Raw genomic sequence first — 18,525 nt, forward strand, 5'->3', positions numbered from 1 at the left:
GAGTACACTACTTGCACGTTACACCTTGGAGGATGACCAACGTTAAACTTCATTTGTACTGCAAAAGAACTTTACATGTAAACTCCAAACAAAAAAACCAACCCCAAAACAAAGCAAACCAAAAAGGAGTCATGTATTGTACAACGGCTCTGAGGTTCAGAAAGATCCCTGCTTTCCTAAAGAATGTAAACAGTAAAATTCAGGGTTCCTTTGCCAAGGGATGATGACCTACGACCAAACACCGCTGGTTCAAAACGCTACTCAACGGTCGGCATCCAGACTTCAAATCCCCCGGGAGTGAAGTGAGCCCAAGGGAATGGGGTCCTGATGGGTGTGCACATCTTTCATGGTTGTTTGGGGGTGGGGGAAAGGGGGAGAGATGGAGCTGCTACTACTGCTCCACACTGTGCCCTCCTCCCGATCAGCTTTGTTCCGCTTGTAACGTTATTATGCCGCTCCTATATTGCAAGAATATAAAACAACCAACGAATGGAAAACCTCAGGTCACAAAGTGGAACAAGCAAAGTTTTCCCTTAACAAGAAGTAGCAAAAAACCTACACCTAGCACGACTTCGCTTAGCTCTGTGTCAGAGAAGGGGCGCCGGCTCTCAGGCTGAACATCCCGATGCCATGGCTCTCAGGCTGAACATCCTGATGCCATGTGCTGAAAAGAAGACGAAAATGGGAGAGGAAGGAGAGAGAAAAAAAAAAAAGGGGAAAAAAAAAAGGAAAAAAGGGGGGAAAAAAAAAGAACCAAACCCCAAAGGAAAAAAAAAATCCCAACCCCTAGGAACCACCTGGGAAAAGCATCCGGCCCCAAGGGCTGTGGCAGCTGCTTCGTTAAGGAGTAACATTCGCAGTAAGGTTTCGTCGTCACCACGGTGAAGAATACTGTCCTGTATCTGGTGGGTTGTGGGTTTTTTTGTTCTTTTCCTTTTTCTTTCTTTCTTTTTAAGTTCCAAATATAAACTGATCCACAGTTTACAATTTGATAGCAATGCTGGAGATTTTAACATGCATTTACTCGCCCCCCAGCCCCCCGCCCCCACGCCTCTTTGCTCGGTAATTCCGTTTCAGCCGGTAGCGGTCAGAGTCTTACCGTCGCAGTGCACTCTGAGTAAGCTGTCCTACTTATTTAATGCATTTTATGGTGTTGTTGGTTTGGGTTGGGGTTTTTTTGTTGTTCTTGGGGGGGTGTTTTGCCTTTTTTTTTCTTTTTTTTTTTTTTCTTTTTTTTTTTTTTTTTTGCACACACAAAGAGTCAGAAATAGCCTAGAACTATGCTGGGAATATCAGGCAGCTGTTAAAGCGAGTACTCCACCCCCACTTCAGTCATCTTTGCCAGCAGATGTAAACAAAAGGGGTTGCTTTCTGCAAGATGAGCGCTTCTCTGAGTTCCTTTTTTTGTTCCTACACTTGTAGCCAGTGCTGCTGTCCCCAGGTCTTGTGTCTCTCCTCTGTGACACGGTGGGTTACGTCAAGATGTTGGCAATAAAGTCCAAGAAGCGCTTTGAATACTGTTCAGGATTAACAGTTGAAATTTCTGCACCAGCCTACACAGAGGATTGGGAGGGGAGAGGAAAAGAAGGAAGAAGCACTGTTTAGTCGATGCTTTGTTACCAAGAACGTCACTCAATGAATTTCATGTGCAGCCTCAGAACCGGACACTAGACTCGCAAATCCTAATGGCCCTCATACAGAACATACCTCTCTGTAGATACTCAAAACCCACCTGATGTGTTCCTGTGTGATCTGCTCCAAGTGACTCTGCTCTGGCAGGAGGGTTGGACTGGATGATCTTTCAAGGTCCCTTCCAACCCTAACATTCTGTGACTGACTCAAGCAGAATCCTACCGCTGCCTCTGCAGGCTCCAGAGGCGTGCTGGGATATCTGGCACTCACCACCCTAATGGTAGCACACCCATCTGCCATGTTTGAAACATATTCTCTTTACTTTCCATGCTTCAACTTTCATTGTTTTTCAGTCTCCTACTGTATACTTAACCCTGCTACCCACTGAGTCATCAAGAGAGTCAGGTTTGTGGAGCAGCAGTGCCTTCGCATGGAGAAGACTGAATCACCAGGCTCAGATTCGGTGTGCCAACACTGGTGTAAGGCATACTGCTGACTGCTAAATCACTTGCTCTGAAACACATGCTAACATTTCTTCCAACACAGATGCACTTAAATCAAGACTCACTCAGTAATCACACAGAATTGTTTCAGTTGGAAAATCCCTTGAAGATCATCAAGTCCAACTGCTACACAGCCCTATCAAGGCTGGTGCTAAACCATTGTCTCTCAGCACCACATCTCTGCCTCTTTGAAATAGCTCCAGGGGTGGGGATTTGACCACCTCCCTTGGGATCTTGTTCCAGTCTTCAAGAACCCCTTCAAGGAAAAAGTATCTTCTAGTCTCCATCCTAAACTCCCCTGGGACAACTCGTGGCCATTTGCTCTTGGAGACTTGATGGGGTGCTTGGTGCCATGGTTTAGTTGTTTAGGTGGGTTGGATTGGTTGATGGGTTGGACGCGAGGATCTTGAAGGTCTCTTCCAACCTGGTCTGGTCTATTCTATTCTATTCTATTTCTTATTACTAGGAAGAAGAGACCAACCCTGAGCTGGCCCTCACCTCCTTTCAGAGAGCTGCAAAATGCCTGCTCTTCTCCAGAATAAAGCACCCCAGTTCCCTCAGCTGCTCCTCACCAGCCCTGTTCTCCAGACCCTTCCCCAGCTTTGCTGTCCTTCTCTGGACCTACTCCAGCATCTCAATGCCTTTCTTGGAGTGAGGGCCCCAAAACTGATTTCAGGACTCGAGGTGTGGCCTCACTAGTGCTGAGTACTGTGGGACAATTACTTCCCTGGTCCTGCTGGTGACCCCATTCCTGATGCAGGCCTGTACAACTGCCTGAGCCATGTTTTAGTTTTTTATCTTGTTTTACAAAAGTGGGGGGTTCCATACTTGCAATGAATGAAAAAACCCCTTCCACATCAGGTGGCTCAGAACGGAGTCAGCAAAATAAATACAACGGTTGTAGAAACGTCGTGTTCTGTATGGAGCCCTGGTCCACACCCAGCTTTAATAACTGTAGTTGTTATTCACAACACATTTCCAACCCTTGTTTAAGCCAGAAATCTGAGTTTCTAAAGTCCACTATGCTCAAAAGCTCATTAATAATTGCCAGGTAATGGCTGCATATGGTCTGCATCAACTTCTAGCTACTCTGAGAGCAGTGAGAGCAAGGAGAGTGTTGGTTTAGAGACAAAAAATTACCTTCTGCAGGCTTAGGGCTGAGCATTCCACATCACTCCTACTCTAAACTAAAAAGCCCTGAGCCCTTTGCTTGAAATCCTCCCCAGTGCCCTGACCCTTTTGATACTTAGAGGAGGGACCCCAGGAGGGATGTTAGCCTCATGCACGATTATGCGCTTTTAAAAAAGTTGATGAAACTTGAACCTTAAATCACCCTGGGATTGATGGTGGGAGAGAGAAATTGTAATTTTGGAATCATAGAATGGTTTGTGTTGGAAGGGACCTTAAACATCATCTAGTTCCAACGCCCCTGCCATGGGCAGGGACACCTGCCACTAGGTCAGGTTGTTCAAGGCCTCATTCAACCTGGCCTTGAACACCTCTAGGGAGGGAGCATCCCCAACCTCCCTGGGCAACCTGTTCCAGTGTCTCCCCACTCTCACTGGGAAGAATTTCTTCCTAAACTCCAGTCTAAATCTACCCTCCTCAAGACTGGGCTTCTTCACCATGGTTCTTATAGGTTGGATGTTCAGTCTGGAGAAGAGAAGGCTCCAAGGGGACCTCATTGTGGCCTTCCAGTATCTGAAGGGGGCTACAAGAAGGCTGGGGAGGGACTGCTCAGGATATCAGGGAGTGATAGGACTAGGGGGAATGGAATGAAGCTGGAGGTGGGGAGATTCAGGCTGGATGTGAAGAGGAAGTTCTTCACCAGGATAGTGGTGAAGCCCTGGAATGGGTTGTCCAGGGAGGTGGTTGAGTCCCCGCCACGGGAATTGTTTAAGCCCAGGCTGGATGAGGCTCTGGCCAGCCTGATCTAGTGTGAGGTGTCCCTGCCCATGGCAGGGGGGTTGGAACTAGATGATCCTTGTGGTCCCTTCCAACCCTGACTGATACTATGACTTGATGACCTCTGGGATCTTTTCCAGCCTTACTGATTCTATGATTCTTTGGTGTCTGTGCTAAGCAGCAATTTCAGTCAAAATAAAGAAGCTCATGTCAGTCAGACAAGAAGCCTTCCCTGAATGGTCTCTGAGTATTTAATATGTACACTTTAGGCTTAATTCTTTTCATTAAGAAGTGTTGTAAAGCCAGCCACATTACATGCTGAATAGGCAACTTTCAACAGGCTGTACCAAAAAATGAGACCATTTCTAGGGCCCTGCATCTGAAATAAGATTCACAACAGCTTGTACAATGCCCTATCCTTATGGAAGCATCTGGTGAACAGCTGTGTGTGCAAGAATGAGGTGCATCTCACCAATTCAGAGCAAGGTCCTAAAAAGAAATCTCACTGGAGTTCTTGTTGGGTAAGGAAGCTGAAAAGCGAGTGCTACTCTCAGTAAGTGATGTGTAGCAGTTACTCTGTACTTCCGTATTACTTAGACTCACTGCAGAGTGGATTGGACTAGATGACCTTTGGGTATCCCTTTCAAGCCAGACCATTCTATGATTCTATATGAAACTAGAAATGAAACAAAACACACCCTGACCCCTTTCCCCAGATTTCCTGAGCTGTGCTGTATCAGTGCACCCAAACCAAAAATGCAGAAGCAGAAATGGAATCAGAGGACAACCCCACCCCAGATACTTACCCCATGCTTTACTGTTTTTGCAGCATGGGCAGCTTTCTTTTTTGCATCATAATGAGTAAGAATGTCAATAATGGCCATAAAGTATACTTCCTTCCTAGGTGCATCTGCAAATGGCAAACACATGGCAGTAAGAATGGCTTTTGAGACAGCTTAACTGACAAGAGAGACTTCCTAAGGCTCAGTCAGCAGCAGGTTAATGTCAGTCAATCACAAAGCTGTTAAGATCCCAGGCTCGAGCTGTCCTTAGCTGAACAGTTTAACTGCACTCATCTGTAATGCAAAACCCCCTAAATGACTGAAAATGAACCACCAGCATACTGAAGCAGGAATTGCTGCTCACTGAAAGTGATGTGGATTTCATCTTCCTATGTGGAAAAACAACGAAGTTTTAGATGAAAGGTAATGCTTCCCTGTCAACAAACAAGATGAGGGTTCCATCCTAAATAAAAGCATGTATCTATCTCTGCAAATGAAGAAGGTAATTTGCCTGTTTGGAACAGCCACAGCTAATTTGTTTGACTTAATTTACTTGGTTCTACTCAGTTTTACACACTAACAAACCCAGTTTCAAAGCTTCTTACACATTCTTTATGATGATTTCCTGAGCTGGGACACAGAAATGGGGTTTGAGTGCACAACATTTTCAAAAGCAACCAAAAAGTGAAATGTAACTTGGAATTCTGCTTGTCTCATTCTTTCTGGGCTGTTTTTCACAGTGTTATCTTATCTGCTAGGGCAAAGAACAATTCTAGATACTAGCTTTCCTGAAAGGGAGAGCAAACCTCATGAATTAACTGAGAACTGCTGCACCTGAACAGCTAAGCCAGGATAAAATCTGACTGTGTAGCAGGTGAATTATTTGACTGCATCCTCACACATAACAGTGCTAAGTGTGTCTAGGTGTCTTCTGCTGCACCAAGGAGCAACTCATTCCCCCTTCTGCAGAGTGAATTCATACTTTGCAGCGCACTTTGCCTTCATGTGGTTGCAAAGCCTTTAGGGTTTTAGCATAAGAATCAAACCATCTTAATATAGAAATACTGATTACTGCTTACTTTCATGGGATTTTATTCCGTAAACATCAATAGCTGGATCAAATTCCCCTGGAGCCAAAGGCAGTGAGCTGTTCAGTGTGTTTCCTGGGCTGTCTGGAGGGGTTCCAATAGGGTGGGTCCCATCACTTTCACCTTCTTCTTCTCCATCATTCTCTTCACACTCCACTTCTTCCAGTTCAGCTCTTTCAACGTCATGAATTCCAACCAGCAAGCTGTAGTCCATGAGTTTTAACTGAGCAAGGAACTAGAAAGCAATAACAAGCAATTGATCAGTATCACTAAAAAACAGAAGCTCCACTTAGAAACAGAAGAAGTTACACAAAGATGTCTTCAGCTGAGAAAAACAGAATCACAGAATGGTGGGGGTTGGAAGGGTCCTCTGGAGATTACCTAGTCCAAAAAATACAGACACTTCCAAGAGAGAGCAAAGAGAGGATTAAGTGATAAAGCCAGCAGAGAGATACTTGGATTTACTAAGATGCACTAACAGCACACCTGCCACTTGAGACTGAGGAAGAAAAAAGCTGTAGTCCACACTCCCAAAATCCTCAGGGATTAAAAATGACTTTTGCTGGAGTGAAGACCAGTGCCTGTGTGAGCTGATGCTCATGTTCCAGTTAGAGCTACTGTGTCGCCACTCAACATCCAGAGCTGCCTCTGTGCCATCAGGTGTGCGGCATGCTACAATCTGGTAGTGCTAAAGCTGTCCCCTCAACCCCTTTTAATTCACTGAAGAATCCTGAAAAAGTGACTAAATGTTCTTGCAGTGGACAGGAGCAAGGCTTTACACCACAAAGACATGAAAGCCTGCTGCATTCCCTTCACAGGGGCAAGCTCACCATCCAAATTGTGTAAGCAAAAGGTGAATGTGAGTGGAAGGATGGTTTTGAGGAAAGGCTGAGGGTGGGAGTTTCCTGTGCATGCATTATGCACAAAATGTTAGTTTAGTTGAAGGCAACAGGACCAGGCAGAAAGCTAGGAGAGGGAGATGGAAACAAGGAAGGCATAAAAGCAGAGGGACAGACAGTTCATGGAGGTGAGGGGCAGGCAGGGCAGAGCTGTGCTGGAGCTTGAAAGCCATACTGAACTGGAGCCCAGGCTGATGGTAGGCAGAGAAAGAGGCTGAACATACAAATTGTTTCAGTTTTTAGAAACCCTGAATGGTTACAAATGTAGAGCTGACCAGAGAAGAGATTTAAACCAGACTTTTGGGTAGCTGTAGTGGTGAAAGAGATGAGTACAAAATACCAGGAACTGAGAAACTACAGGTGGTCAAAATCCTGACTAAGATAAAAAGAGAAATCAGAGATTAAAAAAAGAGAAATCAGAGATAACAAAGTGTCTGTAAATTCAAGTGCTAGAAGCAGTGTTGGGAGATTGAGAAGAGGTTTTAAGAATTAAAAACCAACCACCCTGGTTTCTAATAATTTCAATATACTAAAGAGAAAGACTCTTCACAGGACCAGAAGAGATCTAAGTTTGAAGAGATGATGTACAAAGATACATAAGAGGAAGTGAGATTGGCCAACGGTGATGGAGTGGAAGGACTCCAGGCATATTATTATGTATTTGGTAAATACTGAGAGGCACAGAACACCTCCTTCCCCCCAACAATCTTCTAGTAACACTAGCAAAAAAAAAAAAGAGGCATGAAAAAGTACAGACTTCTGGGGAAAAGAATGAAAAATTAGAAGAGAATGGCTCTAAGGGAAAAAAATTCACAGAATTGAATCAGAATTGTTGAGGTTAGAAGAGACATTGAGATCATCACATCCACTGCTTGCCTAGAGCTCACAATCCACCACTGCTGCTAAGCTGCTACCACAGAGTCACAGAATCAACCAGGTTGGAAGAGACCTCCAAGATCATCAAGTCCAACCAAACACCCAACCCTATCTAACCAACTAGACCTTGGCACTAAGTGCCTCATCCAGTTTTTTCTTAAACACCTCTAGGGATGTTGACCCCAGCACCTCCCTGGGCAGCACATTCCAATGGCCAATCTCTCTTTCTGTGAAGAACTTCTTTATAAGATCAAGCCTAAACTTCCCCTGGTGCAGCTTGAGACTGTGTCCTCTTGTTCTGTTGCTGGTTGCCTAAACTACATCCCTAAGCACCACATCCACATCTCTTTTGAACACCTCCAGGGATGGTGGCTTGTAGTGACAGGATGAGGAGGAATGGATTGAAAGTGGAAGATGGGAGATTTACACTGGATATTAGGAAGAAATTCTTTCCAGTGAGTGGTGAGACAGTGGAACAGGGAGGTTGTGGATGTCCCCTCCCTGGAAGTGTCCAAAGTCAGGTTGGATGAGGCCTTGAGCAACCTGGGCTAGTGGAAGGGGTCCCTGCCCTTTGGCAGGTTGCAACAAGACAATCTTTAAGGTCCCTTCCAACCCAAACCATTCTATGATTCTATGACATTGGGTAGCAAGTGTATACTACCAGGGGAGGTTTAGGCTGGATGTTAGGAAGAAGTTCTTCATATAAAGAGAGATTTGCCATTAGAATGTGCTGCCCAGGAAGGTGGTGGAGTCACCAACCCTGGATGTGTTTAAAGGTCATCTGGATGTGGTGCTTGGGGATATGGTTTAGGGGTGAACCTTGTAGAGTAGGGTTCTCAGTTGGACTTGATGATTCTGAGGGTCTTTTCCAACCTCAGTGTTTCTGCAATTCAGTGACAGCAGTCTGACTTAAAAGAGCACAAAACTTAAACCCAAGTAAACTTCTTTCTCGAGTTGTGACAGCAGCAGAGCAGTTTCCCAGCAGAGTATTTTCACTACAAAGCAAACACACACTGACATTTCACAAAAGATTCCTGTTTTGCTCAGTGCCAGCTCTGTAAATTTCACTTCTTTTCTGTGGTGGGAAATTAGATTTCCTCAAAAGCAAGCAATGAGGGACATTCTAAGGGTTCAGTGCTGTGTTTTGTGTAACTAATGTGATCCAGACCTGAAGAACTAGACAAGTCAACTCACAGACCCACTTGGGTTGAAAGAGCTGAAAGTCTTCTCAAGTCACAAACACATTTGGTGATCTGGTCTCTTCCAAAAAGGAGAACTCATCTTAAGCTTCGAGTAGAAGGGCTGCAAAATACTGTGTTTGGTGACAGTATTTTTAGTTGCAGAAGCTGAAGTCAAGCTGTGTGAACAAGCCAGCCCAGTATAATTTCCTTTCATTTGCTGAACTAACTCCAAATATTACACTAAATTCACATATTAACACACTTCTGTTAAGCATTGACTATATTGAGCTAATTGCAAATTCATATGAAAAAGGACATTAAGATAATGAGCCCAATTGCTGCACAAATTACTGAAGCACTCTTACTGTTGTGACACTTAGGAGGTTGGACTTGATGATCTTTGAGGTCTTCTCCAACCTTGTTGATTCTATGATTCTATTCTATGATTTAAAACTGGATCTCCATCCCATGGGTTGGGTTGTAAGGGATCTTAAAGATCATCTAGTTCCATTTCCACAAACTTAGCAGGCAGGTTCTTTCCTCAGCATCCTTCTCGAGTTTCCCATGGGTTGGGTTGTAAGGGAACTTAAAGATCATCTAGCTCCATTTCCACAAACTTAGCAGGCAGGTTCTTACCTCCACATCCTTCTTGAGCTTCTCAAGGAACATCTTTTTGTCGTTCTCATCAATATGGATCTTCTGGCCATCGTTAATGAAATCGTTGTCTTTGAAGGTCGGCAGCTCTTTGGCCTACAAGAAAGCAAAACTCCTTGAAGAGCAGGATCACAAAGAGGAGTGTGGTGAAGCTGCTTGGCCCCAGACCTCTGGAGCTCCCCTGTGCTGAAGGAGGTATCACCAAGCCACCTCTCCAGGGGAAGCCAAGGCACCTCCATCACACACAGCTCTCCAGAGCTGCACCCATGGAGCTGTTTTAGTTTATCCTCCTGTGAACAGCCTAGAAGGTGTACATCTACTGGTTGTGCAGCAAATGGAGCCAAGACAAAACCTCTGACTCAATCTGCATTGAGCCTTGCTTTGCATTGGAATCCTTCCAAGATGTGACTGTCAATAAATGAAATCAAAACACAATCTATAGCTTGTAACAAAGTGCTTGCAGCAGATCTTACAGATGAAGTCAGACTGAATTGCATCTTACAGAGCTGCTCTGAATGTTTCTGAGGGCCCAGTGCTAAATAATTATTTGAAAGCATCGAGTGAGCATCAATTATGAAATGTTGCTTTGAAGTGGCAACTGCAATGTATCATTAAATAGAGCTGATGTTGGAGCATTAGCTGATTATCTCCATCTTTAACTCTCCCATGATGTGATTTGCAACAGCTCTAAGGAAAGCCAGACAGAGTAACCACTGCATTCAGTACTAAGACCCCCTCAAACAGGGTCAGTTTTCAAAGGGCAGTGGCTGGAAGTTTACTTAAAACAAGCCAACAAGCCAACAAACAAAAGGGCAGGTCCTTCAGGGTATTTGGTCGAGCAAACTAGAAGTAACAGTGGCTTCTGCAATCAGAGCCTTAACAAAAGTGGCCCATCAAGAGCAATGACCAAGCTTTCTCCCTGCACCCCATCTCCAATCAGTAGTGAGGAAGAAGATATTGCAGAATAACCAACTGCTGCAACCCTCAGTGACCCTCAGTACCACTGGGTCCCTTGACTGGAGAGACTGTTTTTCATCAAGTTTATTTTCTTCTTATGACACAGTAAGGAGAAGAATTTCAGAGGATCTGAGAAGAATCTCTGCTCCAAAGGGTATACAGTGGCAAGCAGATCATTAAAATGTGAGCATCACAGCAGACCCTGCCATTCCCTCAGACATCTTCCCAATGGCCAGAAGTTCTTTTTGCTGCTGAAGCTGTGCACAGAAGGGGCTGAAATATTCCTCACTGCCCAAATTTATTTGCTTTTGGACTTGGAATACGTGAATTGCTCAAGATCCCAGAGTGCTGCTTGTGTTTGGAAAGGTGACCCTTCTCTTCTTGTAACTGCTCAAACCCCCTGAAGCAATTAGTAACACTGACTCTATGTTAGATCCATTTTATCCTGGCACCTAGGAACTCTGGAAAAACCAGGGTGGTAGTCTGGCTGCTCTGAATTACTGAAGTGGTGCATCTAGAACATGCACCTAACATCACCTAACAGAGACCCTCAGTTTGACCTTACACTAAAATGAAAACACCTCAAGCAGCTGAGATGGAGCTATGACCATTCACCTGTCCTAGACTCCTTCCAGGCAGGAGTCACCCTGCAGTGCCCTGCTGCTTTACTTCTTGAATCACAGCATGGCTTAGGCTGGAGCTCATAAGGACTTGTTAACTATAATCTGACAGCACCGTGGGCATCCATTTTCTTTCTGGACAAATCAGTAAGTTGTTGAGGATGAAAATGAGTTGGGGAAACATCAGAGAAGCACTCCAGACTAACAGCTGTTGAGATGGTTGTACACAATGGAGCAAACTGTCCATGGAGGAGGGTTAACTCTGCAGGGGTGGGACTGCAGAACCAGGGATGTTGCCAACACTGGAGGATGGAATCCAGTGCGTGGGATGCTTAAGAATGGAGAGAAGAATGGGATGAATCAAGTTAAGATGAAATAACAAAAAGAAGGCAGGAAAACAGGCTCCTTTCATTTCTAGCTCAAAGTTACTGAGAAAAAGAGAATATAAAATCCTCTGGTTATCTTTCCCCCTTGCACAGCCAAGTGATTTATTAACCTAGGCATAAGTTAAAGTGAAATAAATTCATTAATGCTGAAAAACTTTTCCAACCTGTGGTGGGTTGAAATTCCTCCCCCCCCCCCCCCAACATTAACTTTGCCAGACCAGCTCATATGGAAGCAAATGAATGGGAGGGGCTGTTTAGAAGGCTGTGTAGCAGTAGGAGAAAGGGAAATGGTTTGAAATTGGATCAGGCTAGATTTAGGATGGACATTAGGAAGAAGTTCTTTGCAATGAGAGTGGTGAAATACCGGAACAGGTTGCCCAGAGATTTGGAGGCCCCATCCCTGGAGACATTCAAGGTCCAACTTGATGGGGGCCTAAGCAACCTGATCTAGTTGGGAGATGTCCCTGCTCACTGCAGGGGACTTGGACAAGATGACCTTCAAGGGTCCCTTTCAACCAGATGCAATCTTTGATTCTGTGATTGTATGATAAAATCCCCTCTATTAATGCTGTTTAAAACTGGGGGACTGGGGAAAAAAGGATGTGTCTGTGGCTAAGATGCTGAGATGCAGGTTGATCTGTGGGCTCTGCCTCAGACTTCCTGCCCAGCACAGCATCAGCCAGTCAGGCCTGGTTGGCAGTGGGAAGGGGAAGTTTCTGCACTGAAGAGTTTTATCTTCATTAAAAGTAAACTTACATTACAAGCAATGTCCTTTTTTGGAAGATGCCTGAGCTGGTAAGCCAGTTGAGCAGGTGCCACAGCACACTTTAACCTTGCCTCTAATCTATTTATAATGATATTTTTAGTATACAATTATTAATAAATTAATATTTATAATAAAAACCAGCTAGCAAAGCTGACACTGCTGCATTTCTTGCAGCACAAGAGCCCAGGGGGTGCTCCCAAGGACATTCAGGGTGATGAATCAGCTCTCCCCATAAAAGCTGGACTCTTTAGAGAATCACAGGGTGGTGCCACCTCTGGAGATGGAGTCCAACCCCCTTGCTAAAGCAGAGTCACCTAGGGCAGGTTGCACAGGAATATGTCCAGGTGTGTTTTGAAGTGCCCAGAGAAGAAGACTCTGTGACCTCTCTGGGCAGCCTGCCCCAGGTCCTCACAACTCTCAAAGAAGCAACTGCCTCACATGCAGGCTTCTCCAATCCACAGAAGTCCCTCTGAGGATTTTTACCTGAGGTCATTCTTCTTCCCCCAAATGCCCATAGCTGTGAAGACCTGGCAAGTGCAGAGCTGCAGAAACAAAAAGCCAGGAACTAGGCACACAAACTAAAAGGGAGAAGCAAAAGCAGTGCATCCCATATGAGAAACTGAAGCTAAAAAGCCCCATGTGAGTGCTTGCCCTCACCACATCATCTATAAGATACCTCCCAGCCTGTTCTCCCTTCCTAGGTGTTCTCAGCGAAAGATTTTTTTTTGGTGTGCTAGGCAGTATCCCTCCTCATTTATCTGAAGCTGAATAACCTGAGGAGACTGCTGCAGTCTCAGATGACAGCTAATGACAACAGCAGCCCCAGAGACTGTATCACAGTAAGGTTGGAAGAGACCTCACAGATCATCAAGTCCAACCTATCACCCAACACCTCATGACTAGACCATGGCACCGAGTGCCACGTCCAATCCCCTCTTGAACACCTCCAGGGATGGTGACTCCACCACTTCCCTGGGCAGCACATTCCAAAGGCCAATCTCTCTTTCTGGGAAGAACTTCTTCCTAACATCCAGCCTAAACTTCCCCTGGCACAGCTTGAGACTGTGTCCTCTTGTTCTGGTGCTGGATGCCTGGGAGAAGAGACCAACCCCCTCCTGGCTATGACCTCCCTTCAGGTAGTTGTAGAGGGCAATGAGGTCTCCCCTGAGCCTCCTCTTCTCCAAGCTAAACAACCCCAGCTCCCTCAGCCTCTCCTTGTACTTTAACCTAGATTTGTGTCTTTAAATTGATACTCTGCACTGGTTAGGTCACACCTCAAGTCCTGTGTTCAGTTGTGGGCCCCTCAGTTTAAGAAGGACATTGAGACAATTGAGCGTGTCCAGAGAAGGGCAACGAGGCTGTGGAGAGGCCTTGAGCACAGCCCTGTGAGGAGAGGCTGAGGGAGCTGGGATTGATTAGCCTGGAGAAGAGGAGGCTCAGGGGAGACCTCATTGCTCTCTATAACTACCTGAAAGGTGGTCATAGCCAGGAGGGGGTTGGTCTCTTCTCCCAGGCAACCAGCACCAGAACAAGAGGACACAGTCTCAAGCTGTGCCAGGGGAAGTTTAGGCTGGAGGTGAGGAGAAAGTTCTTCACTGAGAGAGTTGTTAGCCATTGGAATGTGCTGCCCAGGGAGGTGGTGGAGTCACCATCCCTGGAGGTGTTCAAGAGGGGATTGGATGTGGCTCTTGGTGCCATAGTTTAGTCATGAGGTCTGTGGTGACAGGTTGGACTTGATGATCTTTGAAGTCTCTTCCAACCTTGGTGATTCTGTGATTTGTGAATTCAGGAGGTAAAACCTTATGAGACATGTGACGAGGAGGGGCCTTCTAGGTATTTCAAATTAATAATACATGTGTTCATGTGGAAAAATTTCAAGCTTTGTATTTTCCTCTTACACACTGAAACAAATAAATACCAAGAAAACCAGGTTGTGGCCCTATCTGAAATGAAATAATTGATAGGGTTAATTTTTAATGAAGTCTCAAATATTTCCAATGAAGCAAAATCCTTGTTGGAAAAAGATTCTCCTAGAATGCAATTCATCATAATGAACATATTACTATCATTAAAGAACTAAATATTTTAAGAGCTGCACAGGAGATGAACATTGAACTACTTCCACTAAATTAATAAGAGATTTTCTTTCTCCATCATCTCCACTGATTTTAATCCACTAATTAAAGATGCAAGGAAGGCCCAATGGATTTTACAAATGTGAGGTATTTATTTAGTAAGAAAAAAAGACCCAACAACCCACCTCTGTGTTATTTGCACACTTGTGGTAGTTTTAGGGTTTCAACCCACCACAACACTTCAGGTGACTAGAATTAACCAGGTTGGAAAAGACCTTCGAGATCATCGAGTCCAACCTATCACCCAACACCATCTGATCAACTAAACCATGGCACCAAGTGCCCCATCCAGTCTCTTCCTAGACACCCAGGGAGGTGATGGAGTCACCATCATTGGAGGTGTCCAGGAGGAGACTTGATAGGGTGCTTGGTGCCATGGTTTAGTTGTTTAGGTGGGTTGGATTGGTTGAGGGGTTGGACACGATGATCTTGAAGGTCTCTTCCAACCTGGTTGTTTATTATTATTACTACTACTACTACTACAATTATTAGTGTTGAGTCATCAAGCTCACTGCCTTCTTACACTGTGCTAATTAATTCTGAATGAGTTGTACCTTATCTATAGAACTTATTCATTACCTTTCATTCTCCCTTACTTATTTGTCAACTCTACAGAGAAACAGTTTCAATTAGGAAAGAAAGACACACCCCCCAACCCCCCCCCACAAAACTTCTTCTGGTAGAGATGTAGAAAGAGACAGACAGCCCATGAGAAAGCTGGTGTTGGATTCCATTTTCCACTAAGGCATTGATCAGAACTGTTCTGCCAGTTTTATAACCCAGAGTAGTGTGACTATGGCAAACAACCTTATTGCTCACTACCTGAAGGGAGGTTGTAACCAGGTGAGGGTTGGTCTCTTCTCCCAGGCAACCAGCACCAGAACAAGAGGACACAGTCTCAAGCTGTGCCAGGGGAGGTTTAGGCTGGATGTTAGGAAGAAGTTCTTCCCAGAAAGAGTAATTGGCCATTGGAATGTAGTGCCCAGGGAGGTGGTGGAGTCACCATCCCTGGAGGCGTTCAAAAAGGGATTGGACGTGGCACTTGAAGCCATGGTTTAGTAGTCATGAGGTGTTGGGTGATAGGTTGGACTGGATGATCTTTGAGGTCTTTTCCAACCTTATTGATGCTATGCTATGATTCCATGCTATGATTCTGTGAACCTCCAGTGATGAGGACTCCACCACCTCCCTGGGCAGCCCATTCCAGCCACACTGTTCCTGATGCAGGCCAGGATGCCATGGGCCCTCTTGGCTGCCTGGGCACACTGCAGGCTCATGTTCAGCCTACCATCAACCAGTACTCCTAGGTCTCTCTCTGCCTGGCTGTTCTCCAGCCACTCTGACCCCAGCCTGTAGCTCTGCATGGGGTTGCTGTGGCCAATGTGCAGAACCCGGCACTTGGATGTGTTCAATCTCCTGCCCTTGGACTCTGCCCATCTGTCCAGCCTGTTGAGGTCCCTCTGCAGAGCCTGACATTGCTCATTTGGTGGGCTTCACTTCAGTTAGGTTTGAGTTTGATTCTTCAAATGTCCTTCTCAGCTGCTGGCTCCAAAGCAATGTGCTTCAAGTTCTTTAGAAGGGCAAGCAGACTTGGCTCTAACTGCTAATTTGATGTCATATGGAAAGTACAGCATAATTATGACCAGGCAGTCTACCAGGGGAGTTCTGCACTATCCTGGTTTCACTTAAGAGGGCAAAATTGTCCAAGGAATGCAGAGAGAATGGCCACCAGTAAAAGAATAAAAGTTAAAAACCCCTCTAAAGTCTGAAAAAAAAAGAAAGGAGCAGCTGTCAGAATTTGACAACTGTTGAAGCATACCATTCTCTTACAATTCAGGACATCTGTAAGTGCATGTTATGGTAACTTGTTGCCAAGAAATTGATGCCTTCATTATTAAAGATATCACTCACGACACAAATGAGAGGATTGGTGGTGTCAAGGTGAAATCTAAGGGATGGAGCTTGGGTCTCCGCACTGATGAGCACAAAGCACGGAGATGACAGTTTCAGAGCTTCTCAGCAGTATGTGAGGATAACAAACAGGTGAAGACTGTCAAACAGGAGATAAAGTGAACACAGCACAGAAAAGTAACATTCTCAAACTCATTCCTGCCAGCTTTGCTTCCTAAAAATGGATTTTAACAACATATTTGAACACCGATGGCTACTTTTTTGGCTGCATCAGGAACAGTGTGGCCAGCAGGAGCAGGGAAGTCATTCTGCCCTGTATTCAAGCACTGCTTAGGCCACACCTTGAGTCCTGTGTCCAGTTCTGGGCTCCTCAGTTTAGGAAAGATGTTGAGTTGCTGGAATGTGTCCAGAGAAGGGCAACAAAGCTGGGGAGGGGTTTGGAGCACAGCCCTGTGAGAGGCTGAGGGAGCTGGGGTTGCTTAGCCTGGTGAAGAGGAGGCTCAGGGGAGACTTTCTTGCTCTCTACAACTACCTGAAGGGAGGTTGTAGCCAGGTGGGGGTTGGTCTCTTCTTCCAGGCATCCAGCACCAGAACAAGAGGACACAGTCTCAAGCTGTGCCAGGGGAGGTTTAAGCTTGAGGTGAGGAGAAAGTTCTTCCCAGAGAGAATTGTTAGCCATTGGAATGTGCTGCCCAGGGAGGTGGTGGAGTCACCACCCCTGGAGGTGTTTAAGAGGGGACTGGATGAGGCACTTGATGCCATGGTTTAGTCAGTCATGAAGTGCTGGGTGACAGGTTGGACTTGATGATCTCAAAGGTCTTTTCCAACCTGGTTAATTCTATTCTATTATTTTGCTACAAAACTAAAGTGGGAAAAGAATTTTTTCCTGATTTTTTTTTTTTTGTTTTTAACAGTCCATTAAATCTTTCTGCCTAATTGCCTCTTCTTCATTAACTAAATAACAAAAGGAGTAGTGCAATAGGAAGAAAGACTGAAGAACATCATTGTGGCCAAATTTGCCATTTCAAAGTGATGCATCTAAAATCTGCAGGACGCATTAGGGCACGACTGAGAGAGTTGCTCCTCTGTTTTCTGCAGCTATGAAAGAAGCTGGCATATTAAGCTCAATATTCTGCAAACCATCTGATTGCCTGAAAAATGAAATTAAACATGGAATTCCTTAAAAGCCCATTTAACAGTTAAGAGCATTGCCAGACACTGTAAGCTTGTACATTTTAGCACCAAAAGCCTCCTGTCTTTTATTAGTTTTCTGCTTTCAGAACTGAATAGCAGTGGGTACCTTTATAATAAGTAATTAAATAATGCTGCCATTAATTTAAATCCTATTATTATTAATGTCAGTTCAGGGTGATATTAATAAATTGATGTTTCAACTCGCCTCAGGCTAAAAATTAGCTAATGAGTTACTGCTCCAGTATTTGAGACTGTCTGGTTTTGTTTAAGCAGAGCCAAATGTCCCAAATCTCTGCAGAGCATTTGCTAAAATGCTTACAAAAAATTGCAATGGGGCTCTCACTTCCCAGTTATAAATGGCAGACCATTTAGATACTGGTGTCAGAGTCCTCAGGGTCCTGAAGTTAGTGCCACATGTGCAGAGGAGCAGCTCATGACAGCAGCTCCTTAGCAGGGCTCAGAGTTCCAAAACCAAACTTGCTTTGTCTGTTCATGTAAACACACAACCCCCTTTTAACTGAAGCTTAAAAACTGCCCATCAGAAGCATTAGAGTAGTTCAGAGGAGCAAATCCCTTCCCTGATGTTCCAGTGCCTGTTGCAGGAGAGGCAGATCACAGTGATGATGAAGAACATCTACAACACAGACATGTGGTAGTGCATTCCTCTGACTCTTTCAGATCAAACAGCAAACTCCAAGACTGAAGACAAATAACATGTCATAAGCAAAACAGGGGTTTCCCTTTGCCTGAGTCCCTAAGAGTCCTTTTTAAATGACTGTAAAATGTAGTTCCCTCTGTGAAGGAGGGAATTCCAATTCACTCCCTCTCTTGGAAATGCTCTGAGTGCTAGCTTGTGCCTTCCCTGCTGCACTGCGTCGGTGTTTGAGGGGCATGGTGGGGAAGAGAAGGCTGCTCTCTCACTGCCTGCAACATCAAGCAGCTCAGTGCAGTTCTGGCTCCAAGAAGTCAAATTTCTTTGAGAAGAAAATAACTTGTGAGATTTGAAACAGCAGCAGAAGAATTTTGGGGGACCAAG

General features: G+C 44.9%; 1 protein-coding gene across 2 annotated transcripts in view; it reads right to left on the bottom strand.

The window, feature by feature from the left end:
* Nucleotides 1–1,221: 1,221 nt before the first annotated feature.
* Nucleotides 1,222–18,525, bottom strand: part of PIP4K2A (phosphatidylinositol-5-phosphate 4-kinase type 2 alpha) — a 131,510-nt gene continuing 114,206 nt past the window's right edge. For both annotated transcript variants that reach the window (XM_054171256.1, XM_054171255.1), the window contains 4 exons: nt 9,503–9,616; nt 5,902–6,145; nt 4,847–4,950; nt 1,222–1,553 (listed from right to left, as the gene is read on the bottom strand). In XM_054171256.1, the coding sequence (XP_054027231.1) occupies nt 1,473–1,553; nt 4,847–4,950; nt 5,902–6,145; nt 9,503–9,616 (543 nt within the window). In that variant the 3' untranslated portion in view covers nt 1,222–1,472. The remainder of the gene's footprint in view (nt 1,554–4,846; nt 4,951–5,901; nt 6,146–9,502; nt 9,617–18,525) is intronic.

The sequence above is a fragment of the Dryobates pubescens genome, chromosome 21 (assembly GCF_014839835.1).
Source record: "Dryobates pubescens isolate bDryPub1 chromosome 21, bDryPub1.pri, whole genome shotgun sequence".
Taxonomy (NCBI): domain Eukaryota; kingdom Metazoa; phylum Chordata; class Aves; order Piciformes; family Picidae; genus Dryobates; species Dryobates pubescens.